The sequence below is a fragment of the Mobula hypostoma genome, chromosome 12, assembly GCF_963921235.1.
Source record: "Mobula hypostoma chromosome 12, sMobHyp1.1, whole genome shotgun sequence".
Lineage (NCBI taxonomy): Eukaryota > Metazoa > Chordata > Chondrichthyes > Myliobatiformes > Myliobatidae > Mobula > Mobula hypostoma.
In genome coordinates, this window is record NC_086108.1 from 28,375,136 (window position 1) to 28,393,494 (window position 18,359).

At 42.0% G+C, this 18,359-nt stretch overlaps 1 protein-coding gene across 1 annotated transcript in view; it reads left to right on the forward strand.

Moving 5' to 3' along the window:
* Window positions 1-18,359, forward strand: part of lhx4 (LIM homeobox 4) — a 79,950-nt gene that overhangs the window by 1,471 nt on the left and 60,120 nt on the right. The window contains exon 2 of the mRNA XM_063064876.1: window positions 667-838. Within this exon, the coding sequence (XP_062920946.1) occupies window positions 667-838 (172 nt within the window). The remainder of the gene's footprint in view (window positions 1-666; window positions 839-18,359) is intronic.

Sequence of the window (18,359 nt, forward strand, 5' to 3'; positions counted from 1 at the left end):
TTATGGGAACACAATAGCTGTTGAAGTCCAGGACAATTTATACCTGATTGACACTCTACTTAAGTGTGGGGGAGTTAGGAATGAACTACCGGACATTGTAAACACCTTTATTCTCGCGTTCAGGATTAATGGAGGCATATCCTGCATTTTTTCCTCTTTTTATTTCTCATTGAAACTTCATGTCCTTTGCTCTGTATATTTGAAAGCATTTTATATATAACATGCTGCACTGTATGTTTAATTGCTGTAAGTTTATAATTAAAATACTTAAATTAGAAATTGCAACAGCGAAGTATTTCAGAGGGTTGAACATAGTCTCGATATTATTGTACTTCCACGCCAACATTATTCTGTCCGTTCGCTGACTTTCTTAAATCAGAAGCCAAGTATACCTTTATTCTATAGTTCAGACCAGCTTTTTAATTGTAACCATTGAATACAGAAATTTCGCTTGAAAATCTATATAGCTATTTTACGGTCTATTTGGTTGACTGTGGTCTTCTTGCAAAAACGTTTATTATTTTACGCTAAGGCATCTTTACACCTGAGTGCTTTAGGTTTATGCATTCCCACTTGTTTTCTCCCCGATCCGGCATTAGATTCATCCCACTCCCACAGCTTCTGAATCTCTTTCGGCTTGTTGAATTCTCTCCCTCTCCTTTGTAGAGATCCCGCTGTGTGCCGGCTGCAATCAGCACATACTGGATAAGTTCATCCTGAAGGTGCTGGACCGATCTTGGCACAGCAAGTGCCTGAAATGTGCCGACTGTCAAGTCCAGCTGGCCGACAAGTGCTTCTCCAGGGCTGGGAACGTCTATTGCAAGGAAGACTTCTTCAAGTGAGTCACACTTGGGTTTACAAATGGGTAGGGGAAGGAATGGTTTCAGTCCTGCATAGTTTGGGGGAAGGGGGTGGAGAAACCAATGTAATAAACAGCAGTGTCCGCCTCCGCCACAGCCGCGGGATTGTCCGTGCCCTCCTCCTTCAGGAGAAACAAGTCATGCCCACTTTCATACATGGCACTTTCCATGCCCTAAAGCACCGCGGGTTACGGAGTTCGTGATTAATAACAAAACAAACAGTGCGATTTTAACAGACAACGTCCTGGCTTAAATAATCTACATTATTGCTGGATCAGGCAAAGTTATTATTGTTCATTTATGGTAGTGATGCCCAGGGGCACTCGTCGTGATACCTGATATTCCTGCCACCATACCCACCCCATTGACTCGTTAGTCGCTACTTAGAAATATGGATGATTGTCCTTTCAAACCCACGCACCAATCTTGTTTCAAACACGCCCTTACTTTGATTGCAGCGGCGTGGTTTCATACGACTTGTCCAGTGTTAGCGCCGGTTGTAAAGACGGTGCGAGGAATTGTTTTAAAGAGTAGAAAATGTCGGGAAAATTCAGCGGGTCAGGCAGCATACGTGCGCCGACAGAAACAAATGGTCTTCATCCCTTAGAAATTCTGCTGTTCTAAATTTGAATCACTATTTGAATATTTTAAAAATGCCAAAATAGATATTGATCCTTGTGTTTATAGTGAGGAGCCCTGTTGCAAGCATGCTTCGGATCAAAGCAGCGTAGTTGTTCCTGGGGCAAATCGCACCAGTTTGCAATTATAATCAGTAACAGTGATGTGTGTGTGTGGGCGACATTCTGCTTCGTGTAAATTCGTTCAGTTGGAAAACCCGAAACAAAACATCAAGAATGGTGTTAGATGGGATAGTTAAGGAGGGGCGGGTTTGGTTAAACAACCCACAACAAAGGGGGCGGAATATGACCTGTCAGAGCGAAAGAAGGGCTCTCTTCTTCCGTGGTATGAGCAAGATTTGTGAGTAGTTAAGACTGGAGTTAGCATGCTGGGGAGCCACAAAGAGAGAGCAACTGGCACTTCTTGAGGCGGAGATTCTGTTTGTTACATTACAAATTGTTATGAGATGCTTTGTGTTAATATTTCCAGACCAGTCGTACAAATATTATGAAGACAATTGTGTAAATATTCTGTGCCTAGAATTTAGTGCAATCAACCATTAGTTTAAGGGAGTAATCGGTTGAGTCTGGGGTCCCTCGTCCTCCTCTGGGCCTTCTCTAATGTTGGCTGTTGCTGGAGGGACACTGCCGGGCCAAACAGTAGATATATTTGTCTTTGTGGCACAATTAACCTCCCGTAAATAAAGACTGTAGTAGATTTGCAAGCCTGCCGCCTTTATCCTTAGCGAGGAAGCACCGAAACCGGGCAGAGTGCTTGAGAGATAATGGTCGCAGGCTGCCTGTTAATGTTTTAGCCTTGGCAGAAGTTACTTCGTGCATGGCCACATATCTAGAACTGAATTAACATTTCTGCTAGAATACAACAGTTCATTGTGCTGGACACGGGCTTTACTGTAAGTGATATTGCAATAAAGTAAACACGCAGAAAGTAACAGATATACACGTCGATATAGTAATGTATATAGATATAAAGATTACATTATAGTTTAGATTTCTGTCTTCAAATGCAGCTAGCTGTATTTAGGCGATCTGTTTATAAAATAAGGAAACATATCGGACATTGTGAGTGTGTGGAAGAAACAAAGCGTCCAATGTTAATAAAGGAAAGGCGTTCGTGGCATCGAAGATCCGAAAAAACGAACGAAAAAAAAATGTTAGCAGATGCTTAAGAAGCGTGGTGATTTTTACAGCGGGACCCCTATGTTAGGAATTGCTGAGTACAATCACATTCCTTCAATTTGCAGTTAATGCAACCATTTATAAAATTCTGTGATTGCTGGGTTTGCTTTTTACAAGTGAAGTTGCACTAGCCGTTCTGGAGTTCTCTTTTTTTGTCCTCTCTCTGTCTCTCTCCTCTTTCGTTCTCCAATGCTTTATGTTGACCCAAATACTGAAGATTAACTTCTGCGTGTTTGCCACCGTATTACACCGAAAATCCGAGCCTTTAATCACCTCGTGAAACAACATCTGTTCACACTCATCGAAGCCCAAAATGCCGACCTCTGGTTGAGATTGTGCGCAATACTGTGCATGTAAAATAAGTACATGTTTTACAAGCAGCGCGTTGTAAATTAACATATGCAGTTTACCCGTAAATAGGGCGATTCATAGACCCTTCTTTCCACTTAAAATGAACGGAAGAGAAGTCGGTACATTGAATTTCCAGCATCGGCAGAATCCCTGTTGTTTACATTGTCAAACCTTTGTTTAAGTCATTGTCGGTATTTATGCAGATTTTGCGGTTTCTTTACAGACCGTTAACGGGTTTGAAACAGGACTGCTCTGTAATTCGGAATGTTGCATTACAGAGTTTAACTTGGAATGTTTTAAAATCGAAATGATTATTAAATTTGGCAAGCTGTGGTAAACCTGGGTGTTTTGCAACTATTGTTAAACTAGCACAGAGAATTACATTATTTCACTTTACCTGACCGCTAAATTGCACGCATCTTTAATAGGTCGTGGTGTCAGATCATTGTTTACAATTGGAATGTTAAACGATCTGAGTTTGAGTTTTAATTGGCTTTCACGGTCAAATCTTGTGTTAGCAGAAATGGCACACCCGCTTGACGCGATTAGATACTAGAAACATTTTGTTTAATTTAACATGAAGAACTAAAAGCCTTGCGTTTAACTGCTCAGCGAACGAAAATATAGAGGTTGCAATCTGAAGTAACTACTATATACTGTACTTTTTAAATTCAAATTGTGCCTTTATTCGCTAATTTCCAACCAGAATTATATATAGTTCGTTCCGCACTGAAGTCAGGAGACCTGCCGCCCGACATTTCTCCTCTGAACCAAATAGCATAACCACACTCATGATTTTTTTAATAAATCGGAACAAAAGTAAATCTAATGCTTGTATCTCGGACGATAAAATAAAACGAATTTATATTCATGTTATTTTTCTGCCGAGTTTCAACTGCTTGTAACTGATAATGGATTCAAAAGAACCTGAGAGAGAAAATCAAACAAGCTGTGACTTTGTTGAATTGACAGCAGGCACGCGAAGCCCGGCAGATATGAAGGTTTGACAATCAGATATTATCTGGTTAGAGTGATTGAAAAACCCGTATTTCCGTCAAATGAAACACCACTAACTCTACTGAATGTCCCTTCTAGCATAGATTCCCAGTTAGGATGAGACTTTGAAATGAAAGAGGATGACTGGTAAATGTGGAGGTACAATGCAAAGTGGATAACATGTGAGCCGCACGAGAGGCGTGAACTGTGGGCAAGATTAGATGGGTGAACCGTGTTGGATTGTAGTGTTACTGGGGTTCAGTGTAAAATGGTTGTTTCTAAGGTTGAGTTTCACGTGAACATATTTTGTTATTCACACTTGTGCTCAGCCAAATTTCTTCTGAACTCGCTTCCAAACTCTATTGGTCCTTCCTGTAAATAAAATTCCTTTCGCCAAGCCGCCCTGATCTCGCCATCCTATTCAGAATCGGAACACCAGCTATCTCCCCGGGCCGAGAGCGGCTTCCCGTTGAATCCTGAAACTCCTCAGAAAAATTGAACACGTAATCATTCGAAACACATTTAAAAATAACAGTGAAAAAATTGAGCGTCTTCCTCATTTTAAATAAGCCTCGTGGATGTGAATTTCCAAGCTCCTCTACAGATACAAGACCAACGAGCGTGTGCACTGAGAATGTGGGTTCTATTTACCGCAGTTGGTCTGACCGATACGACACTCGTCGGTCGTTGAACCGCTATCGAGAGCATCGCTGCTCTTCACAAATATCTCCTAGCAAAGCTCAGGAAATACTGCATGCCATTTAAGTGAACTGATAATAAATACCTTTGCTTTAACGATCTTGAAAACAACTGGTCCATTTATTTTTATGTGTTCCTTCCCAAGTTGGAGAATGATAACTTGTTTTTCTTCACACCAGTTCTTCAGTGTCGCAGGACCTTCTTTCATATAAACACTTCAAAATAGCAAAGGCTGAATACAGATCGTGTGTGTGTGTGTGGTGCTGTTGCTGAATTTACGGGATATAACAGTGCAAGAAACGATCTGGAATGAAGGCCAGAGTGGAATCGCACCTGGATTCTTACTTATTTCAGATATTTTCTTGGGAACCTAGTCCACTACTCTCGCCCTTTCACCAGCTCGGATTACACCGCGGCTGTGGCTCGAAATCTACGCTGTCGGAGTCGAGTACCCTTTCCTTAAACTCTGCGTCGTCTCTTTGCTGCTGGCTGCGCGTTCACGTGCAGCTCAACACAGCACTTTACCTGGAAATCAGGGCTTAGGGCTCAACCTGAGTCCGGGGGCAAGTGAACAGCGACTAATCGAAACCACGCAGAGATGAGTTAAACAAATGACGTATTCGTTGTGATGATAATGTGGAAGTGCCTGGGCGGAGAGGAAACATTGCAAAGGCCCCGAAGTCCAGTGCTTTTGTTTTTGTCCAGTGAATCATTTATTTTGGGGAAATGATGAGACTGTGAATATGTCTCTTTATAAAAATAAATGCGGGAATACAAACATTTTAAAAAAGACTACAGATGCTGCACATCTGAATCAAATATAGAAATTACTCGGCAAGTCGGCCGCATTTGTGGAAAGGCGAGTTTCAGATGGAAGAGCATTTGCTTTGTTTTTGTTTAATGCAGATAGTTGTAAAACAGTTAGATCAACATGTGTGGTTAAGTAAATACTGGTCCTGTTTTTTGCTAAGTATCTGGCTTCAGACAAAGTTGCATGCAGGATTTCTGAGTCACATGTACTTTTTCTACTTTCGGGCTCTGAGAGTGCGGTATCAGAGCTAATCTCCCCCAAAGCAGGACATAGCGTTTGAAACTAAAAGTAAACTATCAAGATGTTTTAATAAGAGTTGTGACTGGGTTTGGAGGGAATGTAAAGTTGGTAGCTCAAACTCATTCTCATTGAGTTTGAGTTGATGTATTTTGGTTTAAATAGAATCAGGAGTGTGGAGTGGCCACATTATTAGGTACACCTTTACACCTGCTTGTTAGTACAAATATCTAATCAGCCAATCATGTGACAGCAACCCAATGCATACAAGCATGTATACGTGTCAAGAAGTTCAGTTGTTGTTCAGACAAACAAGAAATGTGATCTAAGTGACTGTTGCTGTAAAATGCTTGTTGGTGCCAGAGGAGGTGGTTTGAGTATCACAGAAATTGCTGATCTCTAGGGATTTTCACACTCAACAGACTATGGAATTTACAGAAAATGGTGCAAAATGCAAAAAAAAAATAGCATCCATTGAACAAGGCACAAACAACTTGTTAGTAGGAGAGCTCAGAGACTAAGCTGACAGGAAAGTGATAGCAATTCAAATAACCACCTGCTACCACATTGGTGTGTAGAAGAGCATCTCTGAATGCAAACACCTAGAACCTTGACGTGGATGGGTTACAGCAGCAGAAGGCTACCAACATGCACACTGACCATATTATTTCGTACAGGAGGTACCTAATAAAGTGGCCAATGAATGTATCTGGGGCAGCATTTCATAGGATTTTGAAAGCTGTAATTAAGTTTGTGGGATGCAAGTTTTTGTTCCTGATATAGAACAGGCAGTGATGATCCTATATACAACATTTGTATGACCAGCTAACAAGTTTTGAAGAGTATTGGATGGCACAGTGTAAGCAGGATACGTATGTTTTGGAGATACCATAAAGTAGACTGACCAAGATGAACATATAGTGAAATACTGGAAAATTGGCATGTTATTTTTGAGACATAATGCATGGCTTTGAATTTATCCAAGATGAGATATAATCAGACTGTTTTTAATAATGATGGGGGCTAAGGCAAGGGGTGACATGTATGAGATCAAATGCAAATTTAGAATAGAGTGTGGAAGCAAGCTCATTACAAGGATACCTGTGAAAATGAGATATACTCTTCGAGGGTTCAGACAGAAGATGTGTGGGAAATCAAAATTATGTTGGAAAGGGGGAATGACAGGATTGAGAAACAGGAGCCAGATCTGGTCGTGTGTTTTCTCAAGCATGATCTTCCATTCCAAAAGGACCCATCTAACTGCCTATACCCCAAGGTGGAATTCCTGCTTTATTCCCATGTCTGTTTTTTTTTGGTCCTTCAATTGCAGTTTTGAATATACCCAGTAACTGAGCAGTCACAACCACCCAAAGTAGAAAACTAAAGATTTATAACCTTTCTGATTGAAGTTCCTTCTCACCTTATACTGTACCTAAATGGCTGACTACTTCTAAGGCTGTTCTTCAGGGTACAGTCCTAAAAAATAGGTTGAGGGGAACAGTTTAATTGAATCACAACCATTTATGGAAGGTAGCTGTTGGTGTTTAAGGTTCTAATAGCTTGATTTGATGTGCTAAGTTCTCTATGTTTTTATGCTAATTTGCTTAGTTACAGTCTATTTGGGCCATGACCAGACTTGCACAATAAATGATGAGCAACTGTTCAGAGGAGCTATTTATTACCACCCTAGGTGATGCGACTCCTGAATCCTCACTCCAGTTGTGCTTCTGATATTGTCAAATGCCTTACTAAACTCCATACAGATCACATCCACTGCACTACCCTCATCTATATGCCTGGTCACCTCCTCAAAGAACTCTATCAGGCTTGTTAGACACGATCTGCCCCTCACAAAGCCATGCTGACTATCCCTGATCAGACCATGATTCTCTAAATGCCCATAGATCCTATCTCTAAGAATCTTCTCCAATAGCTTTCCCACCACAGACATAAGGCTCACTGGTCTATAATTACCCGGACTATCCCTACTACCTTTTTTGAACAAGGGGACAACATTCGCCTCCCTCCAATCCTCCGGTACCATTCCCGTGGACAACAAGGACATAAAGATCCTAGCCAGAGGCTCAGCAATCTCTTCCCTCACCTCGTGGAGCAGCCTGGGGAATATTCTGTCAGGCCCCGGGGACTTATCCATCCTAATGTATTTTAACAACTCCAACACCTCCTCTCCCTTAATACCAACATGCTCCAGAACATCAACCTCACTCATATTGTCTTCACCATCATCAAGTTCCCTCTCATTGGTGAATACCGAAGAGAAGTATTCATTGAGGACCTCGCTCACTTCCACAGCCTCCAGGCACATCTTCCCACCTTTATCTCTGATCGGTCCTACCTTCACTCTCATCATCCTTTTTTTCTTCACATAATTGAAGAATGCCTTGGAGTTTTCCTTTACCCTACTCGCCAAGGCCTTCTCATGCCCCCTTCTTGCTCTTCTCAGCCCCTTCTTAAGCTCCTTTCTTGCTTCCCTATATTCCTCAATAGACCCATCTGATCCTTGCTTCCTAAACCTCATGTATGCTGCCTTCTTCCCCCGACTAGATTTTCTACCTCACTTGTCACCCATGGTTCCTTCACCCTACCGTTCTTTATCTTCCTCACCGGGACAAATTTATCCCTAACATCCTGCAAGAGATCTCTAAACATCGACCACATGTCCATAGTACATTTCCCTGCAAAAACATCATCCCAATTCACACCCACAAGTTCTAGCCTTATAGCCTCAATTTGCCCTTCCCCAATTAAAAATTTTCCTGTCCTCTCTGACTCTATCCTTTTCCATGATAAATGCTAAAGGCCAGGGAGCAGTGGTCACTGTTCCCCAGATGCTCACCCACTGAGTGATCTGTGACCTGACCCAGTTCATTACCTAGTACTAGATCTAGCATAGCATTCCCCCTAGTCGGCCTGTCTACATATTTTGACAGGAATCCATCCTGGACACACTTAACAAACTCTGCCCTATCTAAACCCTTGGAACTAATCAGGTGCCAATCAATATTAGGGAAGTTAAAGTCACCCACGATATCAACCCTGTTATTTTTGCACCTTTCCAATATCTGCCTCCCTATCTGCTCTCTGCATGTCTGCTGCTACCAGGGGGCCTATAGAATACCCCCAATAGAGAAACTGCTCCCTTCCTGTTCCTGACTTCCACCCATACTGACTCAAAAGAGGATCCTGCTACATTACCCACCCTTTCTGTAGCTGTAATAGTATCCCTGACCAGTAATGCCACCCCTCCTCCCCTTTTCCCCCACTCTCTATCCCTTTTAGGGCACTGAAATCCAGGAATATTGAGAATCCATTCCTGCCCTGGTGCCAGCCAAGTCTCTGTAATGGCCACTACATCATAATTCCATGTATGTATCCAAGCTCTCAGTTCATCACCTTTGTTCCTGATGCTTCTTGCACTGAGGTACACACATTTCAGCCCTTCTACCTTACTACATTTACACTGTTTACTCTGCTTCTCTTTCCTCAAAGCCTCTCTATATGTTAGATCTGGCTTTACTCCATGCACTTCTTTCACTGCTCTATTGCTCTGGACCCCATCCCCCTTGCAAATTATTTAAACCCTCCCGAACCATGCTAGCAAACCTACCTGCAAGGATATTGCTCCCCCTCGAGTTCATGTGCAACCCATCCAATCTGTACAGGTCCCACCTTCCCCAGAAGAGATCCCAATGATCCAAAAATCTAAAACCCTGCCCCCTGCACCAACTCCTCAGCCACGCATTCAACTGCCATCTCCTACAATTCTTACCATCACTGTCACGTAGCACTGGCAGCAATCCTGAGAACGCCACTCAAGGTCCTGTTCTTCAGCCTTCTGCCTAGTTCCCAAAACTCACACTTCAGGACCTCATCCCTCTTCCTGCCTATGTCATTGGTACAACATGTATCATGACTTCTGGCTGCTTTCCCTCTCGTACCAGGATGTCATGCACCCGGTCAGAGACATCCCAGACCCTGGCACCCAGGAGGCAACAAACCATGCAGGTGTCCTTTTCACCTCCACAAAATCTCCTGTCTGCTCCCCTGACTGTAGAGTCTCCAATGACGACAGCTCTCCTCTTCTCTGTCCCACCCTTCTGCACCACCGGGTCAGACTCAGTGCTGGAGGCCCTGCCACCGTGGCTCACACCTGGTCAGTCGTCCCTGCCAACAGTATCCAGGACAGTAAATTTATTATTCAGGGGAATGGCTACAGGGGTGCTCTGCACTACCTGTCTGCTCACCTTCGCTTTCCCTCCCCTGACTGTCACCAACGACCTGCTTCCGACAGCCTAGATGTGACTACCTCCCTGTAGCTCTCATCTATGACTGCCTCATTCTCCCTTATGAGTCGAAGGTCATCCAGCTGCTGCTCCAGATTCCTTACATGGTCTTCCAGATCGCCCAGCCGTATGCACTTCTGGCAGATGTGACTCTGCGGGAGAGGGACATTCCCCCAAGACTGCCACATCTCACATGAGAGGCACATCACCGTCTCAGGAGGCATTGTAAAGGCTAACTGCGAGCTAGCTTGTCCACCGCCTCTTCTCATCAAAGCCTCAAAGCTCCACTCCTTCACTGGCCACTTCGCTTGAGCTATCCCTCTATTTATCTGTTTGAGCTTTTCAAAATGCTTAGTCACCTGACCTCAACTGCCCAATCAGCTGCTTTCTGCTGAGTCTGAGCTATTCAAATCTTGATTGTCTAATCAACGGCTTTCTGCTGATCTATTCAAATCTTGATTGAGTTGATTGCACAGACCAACTGCCAAAACTGCCAGAATCTCTCGAGTCAAAGCCTCAAAGCTCCATTCCTTCACTGGCCCACTCACTCACTGGCCACTTTCCACAGCAAACAGCAAAACATAGATTCAAAAACTATATAATTTTTTAAAAGTGGGTTAGATAAAACATTTTCTTCCACTAAATTTCAAATTGGTAGAAAATTTCAATGCCTTGACAATGAATTAAGAGTAGTTTGCACAAGCGGCGTGGCCTGATTCTCCTGCTCCCAGAAGGCATGAATTTCTGTTAACCATGCCTTCGTTCATCATGTTGTGAGATGCAGTGGTCCTTCCAAAGAAGCATTATATTACATTTTAAAAATCCTGTTTCTTGAAGGAGCTTTTGTTTGGATCTTCCCCATTGTTATTACTCAGGTTTTGGAACTGAACCTATGTGTACAACAGGCCTCCTGTGTTGTTTGAGGCTGATAGCCATAACCCAGGAACAGAACCTGTGTTTCTCAATCTGAATGCCTGATGCCACCCTGTTCCCTATTTGCATATGTACTTAATGCCCATTACACTGCTGGCATTTAGGGAAGCAAAGAAGGTCCTCCATCTCTGTCTGTCCTTTGCCATCTTCTCGATTGTGCCCCAGGTGTAGTTCAGCTTTCTCATTCTGCCTTTACCGTCTTTGGTCTCTCACATTTCCTCCACCAATCAATGAAGTGCTGTCTTGATGATGCAGTTGGCCTCTTCACATATTTCCTCATGCGGCCATGTCATCTTGATGACACTGAAGGCGTGAGGCGTGGTTGGAAATCTTTCTTGGCCCGAAAATATGGAGGATCTTCTCAAGGCTCCTAGTGTGGAATAACAACAGCTTGGGAAGATCACTCTCTGTCCTGTGCCAGCATTCTGACCGTACTTGCATATCCCTGATTTTTTTTTTGGTCCACCATTCTGCCTTTAGCTATATAGGTCCCAAGTTCGTGAATTCCCTTCCCATCCTTTACAATATTTCCAAACCCCTCAACTTTTTTAAAATTACTTCTGCTCCACCTCTTTAATGCAGGCACACTTGCTCTGATAAATCTTTATATCTTAAAGTCAACTTTGTTTTGTAATTACCCTTGTGAAGAGCTTTGGATATTTTATTATATTTAAGTATACAAGGTGTTGCAGTTTCCCAACCTGTATTGTATGTAGTACACACAAGTAATCGAGAGGTTTGTGCTTGCCTTTCATTGTAATCAATTTAACTCCTATGCCTGTATTTACTCACTATAATTTTATTGTTAACCTTCGACTTGAGCTAAATTTAATCCTATAGCCAGCATGTTGTGAATCTGTCAGTGCTTAAGATTGCCCAACAAACAGCTAAGTGAACTGCTGAGACGGCACAGTTGCTGTAACCAAACTAGTGCGCATTATGGATTGGAGTAATTCTTCAAGGAAGCAGCACAGGAAGTGCGCAATTTAAGAATTGGTATTGCTGCAGTTAAATCATGTGAATTCTTGCACAGAGTGGTGCCCAATGTGGAGTTTTATGACTGAGATTATGTGCTGTTCTGTCTTCATTGATGTGAGTTATTAATGTTAGGACAATTGGATTCTTTCGCAACACTGACAATACAAAGTCGGTGGACAGTAACATGAGTTGTTGAACACATGTCAACGTTTAAATGTAATTATTTTAATTTTCTGCTCTGTCTTCTCTGTAATCCAGCCTTTCTTCCACTCTCTTTGTTTTTTTTTAATATATCCCACACCGGTTTTGAACAAATCAAATCTTAACCTGGTTATCTCAGTCTTCTTACCTCATTGATTAACCTGTTTGTTTTACGTGACTACAGTTGTAGCCGTCCCTCTGTCCTTGTCACCCAGTTGTCCACAGGATAAGCAATAAAATGAGCAAAATAGAGACACAAGGGACTGAATATCTGGGAACCTGGAGCCATGCACAGGACCCTGAAGAAACTCTATGGGTCAGGCCGATGGGTAGAGATTGGTCTCCAGCAGGTGAAGAGCTTCAACTCGAAACTCAATTGCCAATCTTCTTCCACAGACACTCTCTGATCCTCCAGCATTGTGTGTGTGTTGCAACATGAGGAACAACATGTTTTAATAAGTTAGTATACATTTGTAAATCTTAAAACAGGCCATGTGTAACGTATCGGTACATACACTCAGTGATCACATTGTTAGATACCTGGTAAAATGGCCACCGAGTGTCTGTCTGTGGTCTTCTGCTGCTGTAGCCCATCCACTTTAAGGTTCAATGTGTTATGTGATCTTCTGCACACCACTGTTGTAACATGTGGTTATTTGATTTGTTGTCACCTTTCTTTCTCCTGGAACCAGTCTGGCCACACCCCTTTGACCTCTCTCATAAACAAGGCTTTTTTTTGCCCACAAAACTGCCACTCACTGCGTGTTTTGTTTTGTTTGTTTGTTTTTTGCTCCATTCTCTGTAAATCCCAGGAGATCAGCACTTTCTGCAATGCTCAAACCACCCTGTTTGGCACCAACAATCATGCCATGCTGTAGGTCATTTTGGCCATATTTCTTCTCCAGTCTGATGTTTGGACTGAACAACAACTGAACCTCTCGACCTTGTCTGCATGCTTTTATACATTGAGTTGCTGCCACATGATTGGCTGGCTGATTAGATACAGTATTTGAATTAATAAGCAGGTATATAGGTGTACTTAATAAAGTGGCCACTGAGTCTATTTTAAGAAGTGTGTAATTAGATTTCTGCTTCCATAATTCTTAGCCTTGGATTTGTATAAATTTTGATCATTCCATACACAGAAACCTGATTTTACATATTTGGACATTTTGGCTAAGTATTGTTAGCAGTGATCTGTACATGTAATATTTTAGTTCTTTATGGTAGTGTGTCACAGTAGATGTACATGTAGCACACTGCTATCTTTCAGGGTGGCTTTACAGTCATGATGTCACTGCCATGTATTAGAGCGCAGGACAATAGAATGTTATGAAGTATATAAATGTATTCTTTCATTGAGTGTAGTAATTTCTGACTGTGTTTCAATATCTTTTGGGGTGCAATGTTTGATGTTCTTACAACATATATGGATATATCTGGGCTCTTCCACTGGCACACAAATGTACAAGTTGGGTGCAGGAAAAGGGCAGTCGGTCTCTGCAATCTGTATTGTTATTCAGTAAAATAATGGCTGATCTGATTATAATTTCAACTCCACATTTCCATCAGCCCACAACAACCTTTCACTAGCTTGCTTAACATCAATCCAACTGTCTTAAAAATTCTTAATGACTCTACTTCCACTGTCCTTTGAGAAAGAGAATTCCAGATGGCTAAGGTGCACATTGAGAAAAATAATTGGCCTGGTCTCTGTATTATTTTTGTACAGTGACCCAAGTTCTAGATATTCATACAAGAGGAAGCGTCGTCTCCATATTCACTGTATCAAGACCACTCAGCATCTTTCATACCCAATGACCACTGTCACTCTATGTCCAATGCCTTATCGTCTCTTTCTTCATTTCTCCCTCCATTTCGCTTTTTCACACTGCATCACTCATTGCCTCTCCCTTGCCCACTCTTCCTCATCCCTTTTCTCACCCCAGTTTATCTCTCCAATCTCTCCATTTTCTCCTCCACTTTCATTTCCATCCTCTCATCCTCTATATCTCATCTCTCATAGCTGATTCTCACTCACTTGTTTTCCCTTCTTTCCTTGCTCCTCCTACTTCCTTCTCTCTGACTCCGCACACCTTTTCCACTTCCAGCCTCCTCACCCCCTCTCCCCTCTCTGCCTCTCATTGCTCTCTTCCATCTCTCTTCCCATTGCCTTTCCCCTCTCCTTGCTTCTCCCTACTCTCTCGAGTTTATCTCATCAGCTCGACCCATTTGGCTAACAACACCCGGAGTGATTAGAAAAACAGGAGCATTCGAAACTGAACAGGAATTGACCTGCCCAGTCTTTCAGCGGCTCCTTTTTCTGGGCTCTTCACTTCTTGCTCATCCAAAAATAACTTTTCTTGAGTAAACTTAACAGTGTGATTTAACTGTACTGCTTTTTAAATGGGTTGTATATTCATCAGTGAAGGAAAACAGTTATATGCACAAGAAACAAGAATGACAGATTGCTGAGACCTGAGGCTATTTGATCAGTGGTAATCACAAAGATAGCTCGAGTCCATTGAGGAATATGAGCACAATTACAATTTTTATTTTATTGTTTGAGGTTACTAAGACAATTCATTTTGCACTGGACCACTCAAAAATAAAGTCAAAGCCCTTTCCAGGCAATATCTTTGTAAATCTCATCCACACGAAATCTAATTCCACATCCTTACAACAAAGAGATGTCCAGAACTGAACTGCAACATTACCTTGTGGCTCTTGAACTCAGCTTCACGATTAGTGAAGACCAACACAACACGTGTCTCCTTAACCACCTGATCAACTTGCATGGTAACTTTGAGGAATCTATGGACTTGGACCCCAAGATCCCTCTGTTCCTCTACACGGCAAAGAGTCCTGCTATTAACCCTGTATTACACATCCAAGTTCAATCTTCCAAAGAATATCACTTCACACTTTTCCGTATTGAACTTCATCGAACACTTCTCAGCCCAGCTCAACATCCTATCAATATCTTGTTGTAAACTACGCAACCTTTTACTGTATTCACACTATCAAACTTTCTATCATCGACCAACTTTCTAACCCACCCTTCTACTTCCTCATCCAAGTAATGTATAAAAATTACAAAGAGCAGAGGTCCCAGAATAGAACGCTGCTGAACACCGCTAGTTACAGAACTCCAGCCAGAATATGCTCCATCTACTACCCACCTCTGCCTTCTGTAGGCAAGCCAATTCCAAATCTTGCGCAGTCAGCTTTCCATGGATCCTATGCATCATAACTTTCTGGATGAGCTTACCATGGGAAACATTGTCAAAATCCATATGCACCACAATCACCAGTCTACCCTCATCGATTTGTTTTGTCAACGCTTTGAAAAATTCAATCATGCTCATGAGGGAAGACATGCTCCTCAGAAAACTACAAACAAGAGAAAACCTGCAAATACTGGAAATCCGAGCAACTCTCACAAAATGCCGGAGGAACTCAGCAGGCCAGGCAGTATCTATGGAAAAAAGTACAGTTGACGTTTTGGGCCAAAACCCTTCAGCAGGACTGGACCCTTCCAATGCAGGAGTTGGAATGTGGGGCAAGTGGGTTGACAGTGAGGTGAGGGGGGTGGTTTCCATCTATAGTTTAAACAGGACTTCTGAGTGTTCCCACTGCCGCAAGAGTATTCGATGTTACATGTTATAGTGTAGTAACACATGGAGGAGTGTTGAATATTCCATGGCATGGTGTATTGCTATAATGTAGAGATACTGAATTCTCAATTCCATATTCTCCACTTTTAGCAGGGATATTCAGTATTACTTCATGGTCAGGGATATACTGTATTACTTCATGGTCAGGAATATACAATATTACTTCAGCCCAAGGAACGCACATTGAGTACTGTGTCATGAGTGCCTGATGCTCCTATACTGCATTTATATACCCTCATGGAATGGTCAAAGGCTATTATGTACTAATTTACAGTGCTATGGAATATTTATAGTATGTTCATCTATTGTGACATGGCATTCAATGTTCCTATAATACATTAAGATAGATTGGCATGGGATGCATGATATCCCTTTAGTACATTAATAATCTTTGTCATGGAAGGGTTGGGGTCCCTATGGTGTAATGCATCGTGGATCAGTCAATATTTTGATAGTACATTAAAGCACCATGACATTGAGTATTCAATATCCCAAGTGTACTGTGCACTATTCTAAACAATATGCTGTGCCATGGGATCTGAGCTGCCCTCATATTTCTCGTTCAGAAATAGGGAAATATTGTTGCAATTTTACAGGGTATTGATGAGACACAGTCTTGGTCTCCTTATTTAAGAAGGGATGCACTGACATTGGAGGCAGTCCGAAAGAGATTCACTGGGATAATTTCTGGGGTGGGAGGGCTGCCTTATCTCTAAAGAAGTCTGAGTTGCATTATTTGGAATTTAGAAGAATGGGTGATAATCTTATTGAAATATATAAGATCTTTCGGGGGGAAAGACAGAGTTTGTGCAGAATCGTTTCCTCTAATGGAAGGATCTCGTGAGGCAACATACAATGAAGTTTAGGGGACAATCACTTAAGACTGAGCTCTGTAGGGACTTCTTCGTGCAGAGTGGTGAATCTCTGAGAGTCCTTGTACGGCACAGTGGCATTGCTAGTACAGCCATCGCCTCACAGCGGCGGAAACCCAGGTTCAACCATGACATCAAGTGTTTGTGTGGTATTTGGGGGTTAATGTTGATGACGAGTAAGTTCAGGGTGGGAAGAGCTAGATCTGAAAAGTTGATCATGTTGGGGTAACAAAGGCAACATGTGCTTTGGGTTGACGGGCAAGGACTGATGAGGGAGTTGTGCTGTGGGTGTTGGTAGGGGTTGTATGAAGGAAATCACCAAGCAAGAACAGTTAAAGAAAGAGCTAATATGAGGCACATTAGCAACTCTCCAGGTCGCGACAGCTCTTTACTGCTAGAGTGGGATTTCACCAACTGACTGAAGCCTCCTCCAGTATTCGTATCTGACAGCTGAGTACTGGGCACCATTCTGGTGTTATGGTACTGACCCAGAAGACTGCCGTGCATACAGTTCTGTAGATCAAACATTCAGTTGCAGTGTGGCACAATGGCATAGTGGTTAGCATAATGCTTTACAGTATCAGCGTTTAATTCACACGACTGCCTGTAAGGAGATTGTACGTTCTCCCCATGACTGCATGGGCTTCCTATGGGTGCTCTGGTTTCCTCCCACAGACCAAAGATGTAACAGTTGGTAGATTAATTGGTCATTGTAAGTTGTCCCGTGGTTAGGGTAGGGTTAAATCAGGGGTTGCTGGACGGGCCTATTCCGTGCTGTATCTCAATAGAAAAATAAAATAATGCACTTAATCTTCTTTAGTGATCATCTTTTTGATTAAATTCTTTCTCGTCGTGCATAAATGAGTTATACCATAGAATTTCTAGACTATTATTTCACAGAAGTGTACCTATGATCCATTAACGAACTGTGTCATCCCTTGGTCTGTGTCCATATTGAAGTCCTTGAAGTACTCTGGATTTCTATATCACTTTAGCAAACCAGCATAGAGCGTTCTAGACTCTTACTGGACATCTATCAGGAAGCTCATCATGGGTGTCATAAAATGCCGTGCTCAGCATCTCAAAAGTATTTGAATATACTGCTGCAAGGATTGCTTATGAATTCCATTGTATGTTAAGATACTCTGCATGTAAAGTGTTAGTAAAATGTCACAGAATATTCCACATAACAATCATTTAGAAGCATGTCACCAGATGGTGTTTGTGTGGTCTTCCAGAAGGCACTTAATAATTGCCCTCATAAGAGAGTTCCAGATAAAATTCACAGAATAAAGGTAATTTATTAATCTGGTTACAAAACAGGCTGAGTAAGAGACAGAGAAGGGATAATGGGCATGTAGCTAAGTTGGTCATGTGTGACTAATGGTATCCTACAAGGCAGTGTTGGGGCTGTAAATATCAATTATACTTATAAATGAATTAGATGGTGCAATGGAAAGTCACATATCCAAGTGACCAAAAGACAGGTGACATTGTGACTACTGTAATTAGAATTTTAACATTACAGAGATATCAATAGATTGAGTAAATGGATAAAACTAAATTATTAAATTATTAGTGTGATTTGAATGGAGATTAAGTAGAACTAATGCAGTTGGATGA